This window comes from Rosa rugosa, chromosome 4, assembly GCF_958449725.1.
Source record: "Rosa rugosa chromosome 4, drRosRugo1.1, whole genome shotgun sequence".
NCBI lineage: Eukaryota > Viridiplantae > Streptophyta > Magnoliopsida > Rosales > Rosaceae > Rosa > Rosa rugosa.
In genome coordinates this window covers 37,085,484-37,103,213 of record NC_084823.1, presented here as the reverse complement: position 1 = coordinate 37,103,213, position 17,730 = coordinate 37,085,484, and the positions used below count along the sequence as shown (strand labels likewise).

At 38.0% G+C, this 17,730-nt stretch overlaps 1 protein-coding gene across 1 annotated transcript; it reads left to right on the top strand.

Annotated features, from left to right (window-relative positions):
* Positions 1 to 10,219: 10,219 nt before the first annotated feature.
* LOC133744747 (agamous-like MADS-box protein AGL80) lies at positions 10,220 to 11,146 on the top strand. Its single transcript, XM_062172800.1, has one exon. It carries the CDS (start codon positions 10,220 to 10,222, stop codon positions 11,144 to 11,146), a length of 927 nt encoding a protein of 308 aa, XP_062028784.1.
* The last annotated feature ends 6,584 nt before the right edge of the window (positions 11,147 to 17,730 follow it).

Here is a 17,730-nt window from a genome sequence, read left to right as displayed (position 1 = left end):
CACAGACCTGTCTTAACCATATGAAAGGTGGGGGAAGTTGAAGAATTATTAGCCAATTCACAGCAATCATTTCAGTTAGGTCATCCCACGAAGGAGAGGAAAAAACATGTCTCTTTGTTTCCTTAATATTTGGCTTTTGCTTTGTGCCACGGCTATACTGGTGGATTTCTGGCTTCTGTGGCAGCTACTGATCTGAAATGCAGTGCACCAATAATTTCAAATGGTGTATAAGATTAAATGAAAAAGACCTGTTTTAATTTGATTTCTAGACATCGTGGTGTTAAGTTTGAAAGGAACGCATGGTTATTATATATCTGTTTTTTTAGAATTGAATTGAACATACATTAAGTTCAAGGGACAATACAAAGGAATATAAATACTCGCAACCTAGGGCGAAAGTCAGGACAAAAGCAATTACCTACTAACTAGGCCGACTGCCTGCAACAATCACAAAAGCAAACTTATAAACCAAATGGAAGAAGTTGGTTATTATATATCTAGCAATTTAAATTGTTCCCATCACTTGGTAATTGTTTACACAAGCATTTCGTTGAGGGTTCATATCTCGAAGCATCAATTTTTCGGATAATATTAGCTCTAGGATTTTGGCATGAATCACATTTCCACTGACTGATTTACAAACTTAGGTCAGGATTTGACAGTAATTGAAGGTATATATCATAGTTTTCCCTTAATAACACTCCCTAGCTCTCTCTCTCTCTCTCTCTCTCTCTCTCTCTCTCTCTCTCTCTCTCTCTCTCTCACACATTAGTTATAGCTTTTCCTTGAGTAGTTTGCAGTATTTAAGATTTTAGGGAATTGACAGTTAGGATCCTTGAAACCATGTCAGTTTTGATCAGATCATAAAATGAAAACTTATTTTTCATACGTACATAGATAACAAGTTACCCATCCTGAATCATTGGTAATTGGCATAGAGAGATATGGACCAACATTCTTGATCAAGATAAAAATCATGTTTAATATAATTTTTTTTTGCTTAACAAGTTTAATATAAGTTAATTTGTCCAAACTGGACTAACAATGGACTGTCACTGCAACCTGTTATATATAGGACTCGTAGCTGGCAATGCTCCCAAGTAACTCCATCTTTCATGGGAAGGAAAATAAAGCTTTGGTTTCCCTAATAACATTGTCTTGAGTAGTGGATATATATCTTTGGTGGGCATGTCTGCGTCGTTTTTGTTAGAGAATAGTGTCTGTGTCATTTGGTTTGAGTATAGTGGTTGCAACAATAATAATGAATGTGAAGAAGACGGATTGAAATTTAACCAAAAACATTATGTGTCTTTTTTGAGAAAGTCTAGAGAGAAATAGATATCATGAATGAGTCTAATTAGAATTCATGTATACTTGAGAATTTGACCCATTGTGTTTACGTACATAATAACATGTAGATAACGTACGTACTCTAGACGTTTCAAAGTCTGAGAAAAAAAGATCATATTAAATTTCACCAACTTCATATGGATGCCCAAATTTAGGATGAGAATTCTTGGTGTTATGTTTTTAGTTTTCTCTTCTATTTCTTAAAGGTTATAAATGTTCTAGAAGAAAATGATATTTGGATATATAGTAAAATACGAATTACGCACACTAATAGTGAGAGTTTTTTTTTTTGACGAAAATGGGTCAGCTATTTCATTAAATTCAGCAAGCAGTACAAGAACGAAACACCCCTATGGAGTCGACAGAAAGCAATCGTCCCTTAGAACCATAATAAACCCTATTCTAGACAAATAGCGCCCCATATAATCCCTAGTACACCCACCTTTTAGGAAGTCCACGCACCATTATTCTAACAAAAACCACAAACCTCGAAGCAGGCATAAAAGGTAACAACTGAGGCACTGGTTTTTGCTACCCAAATAGAAATTAAACTAAACTAGCAGTAGAAGGTGACAGACCACCTTCCACATTATCCTCTGCATCAGGAGACAACCCAAAATGGACCCATAGCCCTGTCGAAATTAACCACAGCCAAGGCCCAATTTGGGTAAACCCTAGGGCAAACCCTAGAGCCCAGCAAGCCACTTTAGGAGAAACGCTAGCCTCCCCAACAATTCTGCCGTCGCCGTCACCCTCTTGGAAACCGCCGCCGTCTCTATAGAAACTGCCACCCCCATAGAGACCACCACTGCCAGCGTAGAGACCACCGCCACCCAAGTTCCCATGGGAACACCGACCACTACCATCATAACCACCATCAAGGACAGATTGCATAATTAGATTTGATGCCCAGCAACTCAAATCCCCTGACGAGCAAGACAGATCCACCATCACCACCATCAGATCGGTGCAATCCCAGGCAAACCAACCTGACCAATCATTGCCGCAAGCTGCATGCCGAACACCGGTACCTGCCTTCACATCCATCCTCCCTAGAGAACCCACATAATTAACATACCAATCCAATCTTAGATCGGTAACAGAGCCACCATCACCACAACCATAGCCGGCGACGAGAAGAATTAGGCAGCAGCCTAGGGGCAAGGAGCCCCGTCGAGTTGTCCCGCCGGCACCACCAAGAGTTAGACTAGAGAAAGGTGAAAGGACCCTCCTATCAGTCAAAAGCACAAGACCGCCACTCCTTGATAAAAGTCGCCGTCGAGAAACCTCCCGCAAGGGAGTCAGAGAAGAGAGCATTTTCTTATTTATGTTAAAATGATAAAGTTCCTTTGTAACGCTAGTTGGTCCAACAGACTCACTAATAGTGAGAGTTTGTAGCTCTTGTAATTGAGAGTATATATATACTTTCAAACTTGCGATTTTTTTTGGTTAATTTGTTTGAGATAACCTTTTTTTTTTTTTTGATGACATTGTTTGAGATAAACTTTACTAGACCTAGGACATGAGTTTTACAAACTCCTCCAACTAAGGCATGAAGTCAGAAAAGAAAAAGAAACAAAGTAAAAGAAAATTAGGCATTCTTATGACAAGTGACTCTTCCTAGTGATATTGTACCTTTCCTTTGGATTCATTGAAAATTCTCTCTCTCTCTCTCTCTCTCTCTCTCTCTCTCTCTCTCTTCTTTCTGTTTTCACTTAATTATGTACCTTCCAAGCTAGTATTTAAAATATCAAGGTGAAATAAAACAAAATAGGTTTTAGGCAACCCTAAGAATTGAAAAGTAACGACCTTACCATGTGGACAATATTGTCCAATGTTAATTGATGACTAAGTTACCACCACATGAGGATCCCATTTGCCATATACTGACAAAAACCCTGGTTTCGTTCCTGCCTAATAACCCTTGGTTAGTGGGAGTGCCGGCCTCTTATATATTCAAGTTGTCAAATTTGAACATGAACTTCATGACTGAAACATTAAAAGCAATTGTTGAAGACCCAGTAGGAGCTATCAAAATATAGGGCTAAATTCTGATTACTACCCTGTAGTTTGGGTCCAAAATCAATTCAGTCCCTGAACTTCTAATTTCATCAAGAACATCCCTACACTTTCAATTTTAATCTAATAGGTCTAATTTGTTAGTCTTCCTACAATTGAGTCATTTAACTTGTTGACGTGGCTCATAGATGGCCTATGTTTTATGATGTGGTGTTGAGGTGGCATGCATAGTCAATTTAGGAGTGAGACCCACTATTAGAAATCTATCAAATAAATAGTTTTTCAACAAATAATCCAACTATAACTTGAACCCATAACTGAATATTATCGAATTGGACCTATTAGATCAAAATTGAAAGTATATGGGTGTTTTTGATGAAATTAGAAGTCCAGGGACTGAATTGATTTTGGACCTAAACTACAGGGTAGTAACTAGTATTTAGCCCCAAAATATATACCGAAGTGAAAAATTCTTCCATGCATCGGCAGTGCAAGTGAACTAGTAGATCTTATAGATTTTAGCCGTTGATATTTATAGACAATTTTTTTTAATAATAAAAAAGGTGCTTAATAATATCTTTCTGTTAGTGCAAGTGCACATAGACGCGTTGAATATTCCGTGAAAATTTTGTCATAAAATACAAAAGAATTTCTAGCTCCTCCGTGTAAATTTTGTATTAAATCCTCCATTTTTCTCCTTCTTGCAAGTACCTTTCTCCTTTCCAAGATTATGCACATAATATTTGATGATTAGGAAGCCACAAAGAAGATCCGAACAAATAAGCATGTATATTTGCCTATTTGGTCAATCCAAAAGCTGGAAAACAAAGTGATAAAAGTTTGTAAAGCTTTGTTAATGGATTACAGTTCGTTAAATTACTGTATTTCAAGTTCTGAAAGTAAAGGAACTCGACTTTTGTTAGTCTTTTTTATTTTTTAATCACCTAAAAGACCTTTGTTTTTTTTTTTTTTTTGAGGACCTAAAAGACCTTTGTTAAAACTTAATGATTACAAATATTTGGTAAAAGATTGAATTTTTTTTTCTTGTAAAAAATTTAAATCTGACCTAAAGGTTCTGCTAGGGTTTTGGATCTCCCCTACCTCTACCCTCGATGGTAGCCTCACTGGCGGATCTACATACTAACTGGGGCGGGCTCCAGCCCGTCCGAAAATTTTGGGCCTAAAAAAAAAATTAGATGTATACTTGGTTTTTTTTACGGGTCAATGGGTATTGTCCAGCTCAAGCCCGTCCTAAACCCACCAACTCTGGCTCGGCAGCTTAAAGAAAAATTGCCTCTGCAACTCTGGAAGTTGTGTGCCTGTAGCTACTAGCGCCTAGTAGGAAACAACATTGCTAAATTATTTGTACAAATAATGACCTCTTGTTTCTAATTATGTTATTCTGGAACTACAAGCTTGATACGTAGTTGAATGATGAACGTTTGTAATAAACTGCAGCACTTAAATTATTTGGATGCTAAACAAATAGCAGAACTGCAGAAGAATGCATGAGAGCACTAGATAGCCTCTTTTTATAGACGATGGATGCTAAACATAGAATATGGCTCTTAGATGACTACCCCCTATCTAGCATAGGAAACACCAATCCAATTAATGAAACATTGAAAGACCAAAACACTGGCACAGGGGAGTTGCATTTGGGTTTCTCAAGACCGTCAAGTCAAAGATTTTCGACGACCCAACTCAACCTAGACTGAAAAAAAGGAGATGGAAAGTTTTTTCTGAATAAATAATAGCAAACCACAGCTTTTCTTAACTTCTCATCTTCGGCAGTCATATCTAAAATATACTTGAGCTCCTCTGTTCGAAGCATTTATTAGTTTCATTCTTCCTTTTTTTCTTTCCTGATCGATTTCTCTTCTTTTTTTTTCTTTTTTTTCGGCTAATAATTTTCTTCACTTTTGCATATTTAATACGAAATCAGTAACATTTTCTGGCATATATCAACTCGAACAATAGTCAAATGCAGATTTGATGCCTGAGGGTGTAACTTTACTTCATTCATGTTGATTTCCAGACTCCCGGTTCAATCAGGAAGTCGTTCTGTAAGATATTGTATAGCATACTTCAGTCTAATTACCAAATTTAGTTCTCCACCATGCAATGTAAAACACCATCTCCAAATAATTTAAGTGCTGCAGTTTATTACAAACGTTCATCATTCAACTACGTATCAAGCTTGTAGTTCCAGAATAACATAATTAGAAACAAGAGGTCATTATTTGTACAAATAATTTAGCAATGTTGTTTCCTACTAGGCGCTAGTAGCTACAGGCACACAACTTCCAGAGTTGCAGAGGCAATTTTTCTTTAAGCTGCCGAGCCAGTTCACTCGACTTCGAGTCTTCGACTAAGGGCGTATTCGATTCTCCAGTTCATCGACTCCTCCAGTCCTCCTCCTCTAAACTCTGGCAGAGCTCGGCTTCTCCACTTCAAGTCTCAGAGATCAAGACATCAACATCAAGTCGTATCTACTTCTCTTACTCTCCCTCTTCAATTTGGGGCAATGAATTCAATGTAAGATTTTGTTTAATTGAATCAATCCAATTTGGGGCAATTTATAGGGTTAAGGATTGATGTGAAATTCAATTTCGTAGGTTGTATTGCAGTATTGGATTGAAGATTTCATGGATTGAATAATGGAGGTTGTCTCTTGGTCTGGAAATCTGGTATGCAGCATTCTCTCCGTCTTCTTGGTTCTGCAAATCTACAATTTATTGTTGAATTGATGTGGGTTTAAATGCAAATCTGAGTTTCTGCTGTGCAAATGTGAAATTGTTGTGGGTTTAATTGATTATTTGATTTCAATACTTAAACAGGTCAGTGGGTTTACTTAAAGTATAACGGGATTAAGTGAATGGCAAAGGGATTCTGTTAGTGGGTTTACTTATGAATTGGAACTACGAACTGGAACACAAAGGTACTTTTTTCTTTTCTTTTCATTGTGCATCAGTGCATATAAAATTGTGGCTTATATTGTGGTTTTTTATTTTTGTTAAATTAGTTATTATGAAAAGTAGTTAATTCAAAGTTAATTTCTTAATTTATAGGTGTTAGAGTAAAATGTCAAATCATGAGCCAAAACCGAAGCGATCAAAATTCATTGACTCATGGTTTAAAAGAACAAATGTTGAGTCTTCAAGTTCAAATGTGGTTCTTGTATTGCATTGCACGTTTATTTTGTTGTTGATTTTGTTTTTTAGTTTTGTATAGATATGCATTTGAGAGGGGTAAGGCTCATTACGTCCCCCCCTGACTAGGTGTACCTTTTTTTTTAAATTAATAAAATTCTCTCGCACCGTCGAGATTCTCCATAATATATATATATATATATATATATATATAGGATTTTTCTCAGGTAAGGATGTCCTTAGTTTTTCTTATGGAACGGATTTACTGTTTTCACCCACTTTCCGATCACATTTTCACATCTTAACCGTTCAGTTTTTAGGTCCTAATGTATGGATCACCTCTGCAAAATTTCAGCCAATTTGGTGATCGTTAAGGCGTCCAAAACTGCAATTTACACGAACGAACCGAATCTGTCGAACCGGAACCGTTCGTTTACATTGTTGTAATTTATAGTTTTGGATGCCTTAATGATCACCAATTTGGCTGAAATTTTGCAGAGGTGATCTATACATTAGGACCTAAAAACTGAACGGTTAAGATGTGAAAATTTGATCTGAAAGTGGGTGAAAACCGGAAATTCGTACCTAAGAAAAACTAAGGACATCCTTAGTGTAGCCGGACTATATATATATATATATATATATATATATATATATATATATATATATATAATTTTTTTTGTTTAAGAAATCCAGCCGGGCCAAGGTTCCAATCCTGGATCCGCCATTGGGTAGCCTTCCTCTCAGTTTGCCTGATAGCCTTTTCTTCTTGACTTCTCTTGGTGCTTGTAATTATGGCTCCTTCTTTTGCAGTTGATGGGGTGATTCGATTGAAAGTTTTTGGTGGTGATGGGGTGCTGTGGCTGTTACGATACTTGGTTGGGAGGTGGTTCTCGGATCTGGTCTGGTTTAGATCAGGTCGAAATCTCACTGAGGAGGACTCACCATGGTTTGCTGGTTTGGGTTCTTTTTTCGGTGGTGGCAGGATGTATTGGCATGGCGTTTGTCTTCTGGCTCTCGAATCTTTCTTTAATTTGCATGCTGTAGTGAGGGGAGGCGGACATGGTGCTGTAGGTCTGGGTTCTGACCGGACGAGGATATCAGGTGGACTTTCTTTGCTGGTGGCGGCTGTAGGCTCTGGTGATGCTACAGCGCTTTGATCTCAGGTCTAGCTATCGATGGGTGATTCTCTACCAACTGGAGGTGTGGTTATATAGTGGTGGTGAGGGTAATGGAGACCGGGTTGGAGACGACATTGCTTGTCTTCCTTTCACAGAGTTGGCTTTGGCTTACACCGAAGATGATCGTGGTGGCGGTAGCATGAACAACGGTGGTGGTACTAATTATGGTGGCGACAATGGTGTTTCTGTTGGTGGCTGTCTTGCGTTAGCAACGGTGTTGCATGCTAGGGTTTCCCCTAGATGGGGCTATTGGGCTCCAAGTTGGAAGTGGGCTTCGTTGGATGGGGTCGATATGGGCCCTAGGGTCTTGGGTTTTATATTTATCATTTTAATTTTAATTATGGGTCTTCATTCTTTTTTTACGAAAGGGTGATGAGGCTACCTATATATTTTATTATTATTATTATTTTTTATTTGGAGGAAGAATATCATAAAGAAAACAGACGCTTTGTTGTTTCATTTTACTTTTCTTTAGAGGTCTAGTTTTCTTTGCTTGTGGCATAATTTTAAAAGGCGAGTGTAATAGGGGTGTGACTGATAGTGTGCTCTGTTTAGGGGTGTGTTTGGTAGCGTACGCTGAATAATGACTATTTTTGACGGCCTATATAGGCGAATCATTATTGCACTGCTTGCTGAATTGCATAATAGATAACTTTTTCAACTAAAATGTAAAAAAAAAAAAATTTCAAATTGGTGTTAATAAAAGGCTTTTCTATAATTTAAACTTGAAACTATATGTAGATTTCCAAATTGCAACTAGAGGGCAAAGAAGAATTAGGAATAAGAAGAAGAAGAGTATTTGTCCATAAAATTAACGAGGGTTTGGTTTTATTTCTATAGGAAAAGATGATAGAAATATAGGATTTTTGTTGATTTTTCAGGAACCAGTTACCACTTAGCAGTAGGGTATTAACTGAAGAAGAAGACTGGGATCATGAGTTTTAAATAATGGCTATATATGCACCTCCACTACTTTGTTTTCTATACATAACTATACAACATAAGATACTGTAGTTTACACTGCTTGAATGGCAGTGTCGTAATTAAGAAACACAAAGGGGTAAAAGAGTAAATCAATACGGTCGGTACTGTTCACGGGGAGATAGCGCTTTAGTATAGGTAATATCATTCGACTTGTGGACAAAAGATGGCGAGCCAAATCATGAACCACAAAATAGTTTTGTTTGATAATTTTCTGAAGAAAAAAAAATATTCTTTTATTCAAATTGTATGCATATATGTGCTTTTTTTTTTTTTTGATTTGATATATGTGCTTATTTTATTTGTTTGTCATTAGTTGTCTTCAGACACACTTAGTTTATTTGTTGACTTGCACCGAAAAAATAGTATCTAAAAAGTTAGTAGGATTAAGACTATCTTTGCTACAACGTACCGAGAATTTCGTTTGTATTTCTTTCTAGTATTGAAGAAATTAATTCGATGATACCAGCACTTCATTAGTTGTCTTTGATCAACACGATTAGTATATTTGTAAACTTGCACCAACAAAATAGTATCTCGAAATTTAGTAGTATTCAGACTGTCTTAGTACGTCGTTGCTACAACCAAGATATAGGTTGTCTTCCTTTCTAATATTCAAAAATTTAATTCGACGATACCAACCCCTCATTAGTTGTCTTCCTTCAATACGATTAATTAGTTTATTTGTTAACTTGCACCGACAATATGGTATATCAAAATTTAGTAGTATTCGGACTATTTTAGTTGTTGTGCTACATCCGAGAATTTCATTATATTCCTTTATAATATTCAAAAAATTATATGCACAAAATGATACCTAATTGATCGACCAATATTTCCCTTTTCCTTCAAAATGAATCCTTGAGGAATTAGGATAAATGAAAAGCACACCATTTTTGTTTGTGTGTTTATTTGTTTGTTTGTGTTTGTGTTTGTGTCATTGTGTGTGTGTGTTTTTTTTTCTTAGTATGGATGATTTCCACAAAAACTGATCAAACAATTGTATACGTACTGGTATCGATCAGAAGCTCTTAAGTCTGCTTGAATACTAGAAAACTACCAGTTAGGGTATTCAAAACAAGTTTGGTACTGTACCTGTCGGTAAGCTTTGCTACAGTTAATGGGCAACAGTAAACTTAGCCTCTAAAATAAGCAAGGGAATTTCACTTAAATTCGTGCATTCATTTTATGTTAAAGACATCTCATATTTGTAAGAGTACATGCATGTAAACCTCTCCATATCGGATTACAAAGATTCCATAATAGCGAAAATACACCTAGAAAAGAATATTTGTCCCAAAATAGATATAGCCATTAAATGATATATTTATTATTAGTTTTACCCACACACTATTTCCCTTTGCAGTGGTTACGCTGTTGAGTCTTATCTATGTGTTCTCTAGACCTATATATACTAGCTCTTGGGTTGAGTGTAGAGCACACATTAGAGTTCAAGCCTAGAGAGATATATATTGTCACTCAAAACAGATAGGGAGAGTGAGAGAGTGACCATCCTGAAAAGAAGCATCATCAACCATGCCTAGGGCTAGGGTCAAACTTGCATGGATAGGGAGTGAGAGTGCTAGGAGAGCGAGCTTCAACAAGAGGAAAGACGGTCTTGTGAAGAAAGTGATCGAGCTTAGCACTTTGTGCGATGTGCCTGCTTGTATCATTATCTATGGTCGGGGCAGTAACCAGCCGATTGTATGGCCTGACCGCCCAAGAGCAGAGGAAGTGATCCGCAGATACCTGCGCCTACCAGGTTATGTGCGGTGCAAGAAGACGCTGAGTCAAGAGAGTTACCTCAAGGAGAAGGTCGCCAAAATGGAAGAGAAGCACAACAAAACTCTCAGATCCAACACTATGAAAGACATGGATGATCTCATGCGCCAAGGTCAGAATGGTAAGCCGTTATATGAACTTGACATTAATCAAACAAATGGTTTGCTTAACTTTGTGGAGGAGAAGATGAAAGAGATCCAGAACCAGTTCGCTTTCTCTGAGCAAGCTGGTGGTCCTAGTTACACCAGTGTCCACAATGAACCCGCCAATAACTTGGGGGTGCCCCTGGGGACTGGTATGGAGTGGCCATATGGAATTTTTGGAGTAGGAGGTGATGGAAGTAGTAGTGGAACTGATATGGGGTTTCCGATGTTGCCTCAATGTTATGGGAATAATATTGGAGGTAGCAGCAGTGTTAATGTGGTGCCCAATATGATACCATACAATGGTAACATTGGAAATTTTGGAGGTGATGGTGATGGTAGTGTAGGGTTACCTCAGGCGGATTATTTGGGCAATGATATTACTGGGAATGGAAGTCAGATGGGGTACTTTGGGATGCTGCCTCAATATTATGGGGCTAATGTGATAACATCAAATGGTAGTATTATTGGATGGGCAATAGGAAACACCAACGGAGCCAACAGTGCCGGTGAAGGTGATGCTGCAGGCCTTCCTTAAAGACGTTGGCAAAACTTGGATAAAGTACTCCTACTAGATCTTCAATCTCCGACCATGAACTGCAATCTGCACCAAAGTTTCGCTTCATGTTTTACAGTATTTTTATCTTCATTTTGTTTTGGTATGAATAAGCTACAGTGTTGCTATCTTTAATTTGTTTGTCATTTTTCTCTCATCCCATCATGTTTGATTCGTGTATCAGTTTTTCCGTTACAATAAATTATCTTTTCAGTTTAATCATGTCATTTTCCTTTACTTTACTGATTCAGAAAAGCTAGCTCAACTGTTAGGCCGATTTATGCATAGCCCGTGGTGAGAACACCGCGTACATGGGGTAAACCCTTCGCAGGGTAGTCTAAAGACCTGGATCGTTTATTGTTTATGTAAATCTTGAAGAATTATCTTCACGAATAATCAACTAAATCAAAACTGATTTACTAGTAGAGTAGTAGCTAGTCTAATGTACGTGTACGTAACTATCATCATATCGATAGACAAATATATAGTTCCCAAAAAAATCATTAGTTCTCTTTTGTTTTTGTAGCAAGTAAGCGTGTAACATTCAGTAGACAAATTTCATAAATTTAGACAATAAGCTTTGTTCATTTGCACAAACAAACACTAACAAGTGCATTTGCAAAGTATTATATATATGTAAAGATGTGATGCAAATTCTCATTTAAGTTTTATTTTTGCTTATGTATAATCCAACAATACACATTTAGAGAACATCCTGAAATGATATCAAGAGTCTCTACTAAATAAATGTATTCAACTAGGCATCAACTAGCAAAGAGTGCTCTACTAGCTACTCTATTTTCTTTAACATAGCGGTGACATAACGGAAAGATAACTCGAAATGTAACACAATTATAACGTAGCATAATTACCATAAGCATAGCTTAATTTCCTACTATGTTGCCGCCGGAGAGTAAATCCAGCGACACTTAGTTTCACATTGCCACTAGGCAATAGCGACCATTTGACAAAGCAAAGAACTCGCTGATTACCTAGAGTAGACAAGGCATTTTGAGTGCACACACAGGCACAAACCCCGACTAGCCCTAGACCACAAGTGTAGGGACTTATTACTCGCAAAACGAGCAAACAAACTAATTAAACAACAAAAAGTAAAAATAACTTTAAATAAAAATAGAGCTAGGGCAAGGCCCAAAATTTGAACCCAAACCCAAATAACAACCCCCCAAGAAGATCACAAGCCGCCAACCAATCTAGGCCTGATCCTGCTACAGCCACCGCCGGACCACCCACTGAGCTGCTCCGCCACGTACCATAGGCCGCCGACAGCATCCTTTTGCCCTCCTCGTCACGCCATGGATATAGACACCACCCCTTCTTACCAACCCCTTCCCCAGATTGTAAACCGGCAACCCAACCCAGATCGGGTCAGTCCGATCCGAGCCAAGCCTCTCCGCCACTACCTCATCACCTCCAGCCCGCCTCCTAGCCCGTGATACCACTCCAAGCTGTCGACCCTGCATCCATGATAGTCTAGCCGCCGTTCCAGCCTACACCACTCCCAAACCTGGCCAGCGAGAATAGAACCCAGTGCCAATAACCTTGATCTTCCTCTCGATCTCCTCTAATCACCAGCGAACAGATAGAAGGTGTAAACCCAGATAACCAACCCAAAGGGCCAACAATTCCTGTCCGACGACAGCGTCACCAGACTCGCCGCCGGACGGAGAGAGAGAAGATTTTTGAAAACCCTAGTGCTCTACAGAGATTTTGTCTGCCCGTTTTCAAACCTAGGAAATTGTAGAGGAAATGACTTTAGAAGTTCACTCCCTAATTTTTAGAGTTTTGAGGTTACTTTTGTTATTGGATGTGCGTGTGTTCATTCGCATATTCTTATAAGCATTCGGACATTCAATTTGCACTTTTCATAATAGAAGTAATGCATTTTTTTGGTTTTTGCCATGTTAATTTGCATAGAAAAATATTAAAAAGTAGATGCACAAATTATGTAAATTAGTTATATTTGGAATACATTGGATATTGCTATCGTATGCCGAATATTTCGCTATGGTTTCTAAATTAGAGCCTCTTTATATCATTTCAGGATGTTCTCTATATGCTTATTGTAATCAGGGGTTTAGGCTCAATATCCCCTCCTTGTATTCGGCAGTTTCATTAATCAAGACTTGAGGGCAGCTGCATCAATCCTTTATTCAAAAAAAAAAAAAAAATTATGTTATTCCTAATCGACCAACACTTCCTTTTCCTTTCCTAATGCATTTAAAATTGGATTAAATACTTGCTACTCCCTGTACTTTGCCCCGTAAAACAGTTCAGTCCAAAATTTTAAAATTAAACAAGTTGGTCATTATTCTCTCTAATTCTCACACAATAGTCTAAAATGACTATTTTACCCCTCATTTCCTTTTTTTTATAATTTAATTTTTCTCTCTTTTTTTTTAATTTATTTTTCTGCTTCTCTCTCTCTCTCTCTCTCTCTCTCTCTCTCAGAGATCGATTCTTCTTCTTTCTTAACTCTATCTCAACTCATAGAATTCTCTGTCGCCAAATATAATCTTGAGAAAAAAAAACTGAAATTGAGAAAGGAAACAGAGGACCCAGAAAGCGTGAATGGACCCTTGAACAAAATCTCACAAGACTGTTGTGTGTTGAATGAAAATTGAGGCGACGATGAAGGACCCCTCGGTGAGAACGAAGGTGTTAGTTTGGCACTGCCTCCGTCTCTGTCTCAGTCCGATTTCTTTTAGCAAATCGACCACCTCTTCGATGACAGCCACAACTGGTTTTGCTTTCGTCCAGGAAAAAATAGCCATAAGCATCAGAGGTACTCTCTCTCTCTCTCTCTCACAAAAACAGAAACAGAAATCATGGACGATCGTACCAACGCAGAAAACCTCCAAGCCATTCGTGGCTCCTAGTCTCCTACCACCACCGCGCCCAATCGGAGGTCCATTTCCGAATCCCTAATGACCTGGATCTGCTCCAGAATCCCTTCGACCGCCATCCAACATCTCCAAGAAGCTCGGCTCTGAAGATGACGTCTTCTGCACCTACATGGACATTGAGAAACTCGGATCCAAGCTCGAAGATGGATCCTCAGCCCCCAAATCCAATTAATGCCACCGGGTTGTCGCAAGTGGATACTGGCCGGTGTGGAGAGCAACACCGAGGAGTGACGGGGAGAGAGAGAGAGAAGAGAGAGAAAAGCAGAAAAAATAAAAAACAAATAAAAAAGAGAGAGAAATTAAAAAATAATAAAAAGTGGGGTAAAATAGTCATTTTAGATCTATTGTGTGAGAATTAGAGAGAATAAGGACTAAGCTGTTTAATTTTAAAATTTTGGACTAAACTGTTTTACGGGGCAAAATATAGGGAGTAACAAGTATTTAATCCTTTAAAATTTCAATCATTTGTTTGGTAATTAGTTCTTGGATCTATCATCTTTTTTATTGAGAAGAAAAAGAGCAGATTTCATTGATCTGCATTGCCTGAGCTGCACATACATGAATCATCTAGGCTTGTAACTAAGCATATAATGGCTAAGCTAACTAAGAATTAAAATGACATCACCATTCATTACATAACATTCAGGCTAGCTTTACACTGAGATGAGCCACAAACTTAAGAAAACGCTATAGGATTGTTAGCATTAAAGTCAGCCTCAGGTATAAGGGGCAAGTTATAATGTAGGGGGTTTAGAGTAAGGGATATCATACTCAAGAGATTGAGCTAGAGGAAAAAAAGAAAGAATATGCAAATGTACAATCACAAACAAAGGATCACAAGCTAGTGAACCCAAGTTCATGGTGAGTATGTGCAAGATAGTGTGTAGCGATTTAATTTTGATGTTGGGAATAGTTTCGATTCAAATTGAAACAACTAGATCAAGTAAAGTAAAGTAAGCTAAGCTAAACAAGTTGTTATGAAATTGACGGGAGTTAGAGCTTAGGTTGTCTACCATAACCTCCCTTGCATGCATTGATGTCCAAACTATAAGTGATGCAATCCCAAGTATTCAATTACCCTTTTAGCATCCGGGTTAGATTACCAAGACCCAAATTCCTTTGATTTTAGGGGTAAGTCTAAAATTAACTACCTAAGAAAAAATCCTAGTATCGGGTAAGTCTCAATTCATTGTTCCTAGATGCATAAAGATTAGAGTTTAGATAACCAAGCAAGCAAACCAATCTTAGTTCTAGGTGATTTTAACTCACTATCCTTACATGTACACATGGTGCTCTTTCATGCTTCCTTTTGCCTAAAGGTAATCAGTCTCTTAGCAAAAACTTCATGTCATGGCAAACACATTAACTCAAATTGATTAGGTCTAAGTACGTAAATACATTCAACTTTTGATTTAGCATGTGAAGGTGATAAAGGAAAATTGCATCAAACATGGTATTCACATCAATATCATACAAGATTGGTTAGGGCTTTCAACCCTAGCCCCAACAAGTTCACTACTCACTCATAACTAGATAGACAAATTTCAACATTCTAATATACATCAAGTGAGTAAAGAGTGAGAAGTGACTATTGATGATGGTTGAGATGGATCTCCCATGTCATGGTGGGGTGTTGTGATGGTTGTCTCCTCCTCCTTGCTCTTTAATGGTGTAGAGATGAAGAATCCTTGAATAGCTAATGATGGTTTATTGCGTTGAGGTGGTTGTGGAATTGATGGGTGGTGGAAGTAGTGGAGATTGAGTTTGGTGTTTGGATTCAAGGGAGGTGGAGTTGTAGAGAGAAGATGGAGCTAAAGTGAAGTGAGAATGGATGAATGGTTCAAGAGATGATGAATATAAGGTATCTTGGGTCTTAAAAGTTAGCTATATTAGGAAACAACGATGGAAGAGATCGATGCTCTTATAGTCCCAAATTGGTCTTAAAATGCATGAAAGCTCCAAAAGGACAAAGTGTGGGAAGAGATTTATGTTTCAAATGGTAGAAAATTCCAACCACCATGGTCCTCCTTGGTTGGACTAGGGTACTCCATGAGTAGCGGCTCACCAAAAAGTTCGCCGGAATCCGGTTAACATTTTTCTCGCTTAAAACTTATGCATTCTCATCCTAGCTTTGATTCTTCCACTTTCAAGCCATAAATTAGGCATTTTCCTCTCTTTGCATTGTTTCCTACAAACAAAAGCTAGGAAATGAATTAAAGATGACAAAATTGTATGGAAGACTAGTCAATTTTCATAGTTTTGGGGCACAATTACGTACATAAGTAAATTGTGATTCAACAAGGATTAGTGTCTATAAGCCGTTGAAAAAATAACCAATCAAATCTGAGAAAATTACCTTCCCTAAGAAGGAATAATGATCTCAAGACATCAAATCAGAATATCAGTGATCGATAACTAATTTCACTTTGATCATCCTCTACAATATGATGGTTGATCAAACTTTTGAAAAATCCATCCAAAAAGAAGAACAAATTGTAAAAACCTCGCCCAAATTTCTATCATATACATGTTTGGCTCCAACACCAGTCTGGCTAGCAAACAGTCTCTTTTGAATGTGCGAGCGTGCCAACACCGTGCAGTGTAGTCGTTGGGGTATGCCTTGACCTGACTTCTTCTCAAACGTTGTGGACGAGGAGAGCACCAACTTGGTCATAGAGTTCTTTTCTCTGCCTTACGGATAAGGACTTCTGCCTTACGGATAAGGAATTGGGATGCCATCTCTTGCATCACCGAGTCGATACTCAACGTTGTAGGTTGAGCAGAGCAATCACCGGGAAGTAGAAGAAAAACTGGTTTTGCTAAAGCGTGACTTTAGCTTCGCTGGGTTGCAAGGGCATTACCCTTGCTTAACTGGTTTTAACTAGGTTGAAGGTTTGCTCCGGAGAAACTTTGGATAATCTGTGCGATTAGTTGATTGAAGAGTTGTGTGTTGTTTACCCTTGAAACCTGGTATTTATACCTAGGGTTTCGGTTGTTCCTTGCCATAGAAGGATTATTGATTGAAAATTCCTAATTGGTCTCTGCTACTTGAATCCTACAAGGGCTCATTTTCCTCATGGATTCCGGAATGGATGAAGATGTAACCCAAAACTACGTAGACTTATTTTTGGGCCGCATGTATCGGCCCGCTGTACTCAATCCTCTTAAAGGATATTGGTAAAAATACTTTTGGGATCAAACAATACAAATGGTCCTCGATTTACACCAAATTGAAAAACAAAATTCGCTTATTCGCCTACTAATCGCATAAAATAGATCCCTTGGAGCCTCCATATGGGCTTTTCCGCTATCCTTGTCGAAGAACAAAGCACTTAAGCTTAGCCACTCTCCACAATCAATACCAACAATACCGGTAAGAAAAGAAGCCTCTCGTATCACCACGAACGCTGGAGTTAACGAGACATAAGGATTTACGCATCCACCCTTAAATTATCGCAATAAGTAGAGTCAGCCACCAAGTGAAATCAAATACTTGACATATCTCATTAGCATATGAGAAATTATTGTTCCTATTGGCTTTCTATTTGAGCGTTTGGTAATATATATTGAGAAAAACATCGTTGTTTAGTTTAATTTTGAGAGTTTCTATTGTGACCTCCAAATTTTCTATCAAGACCT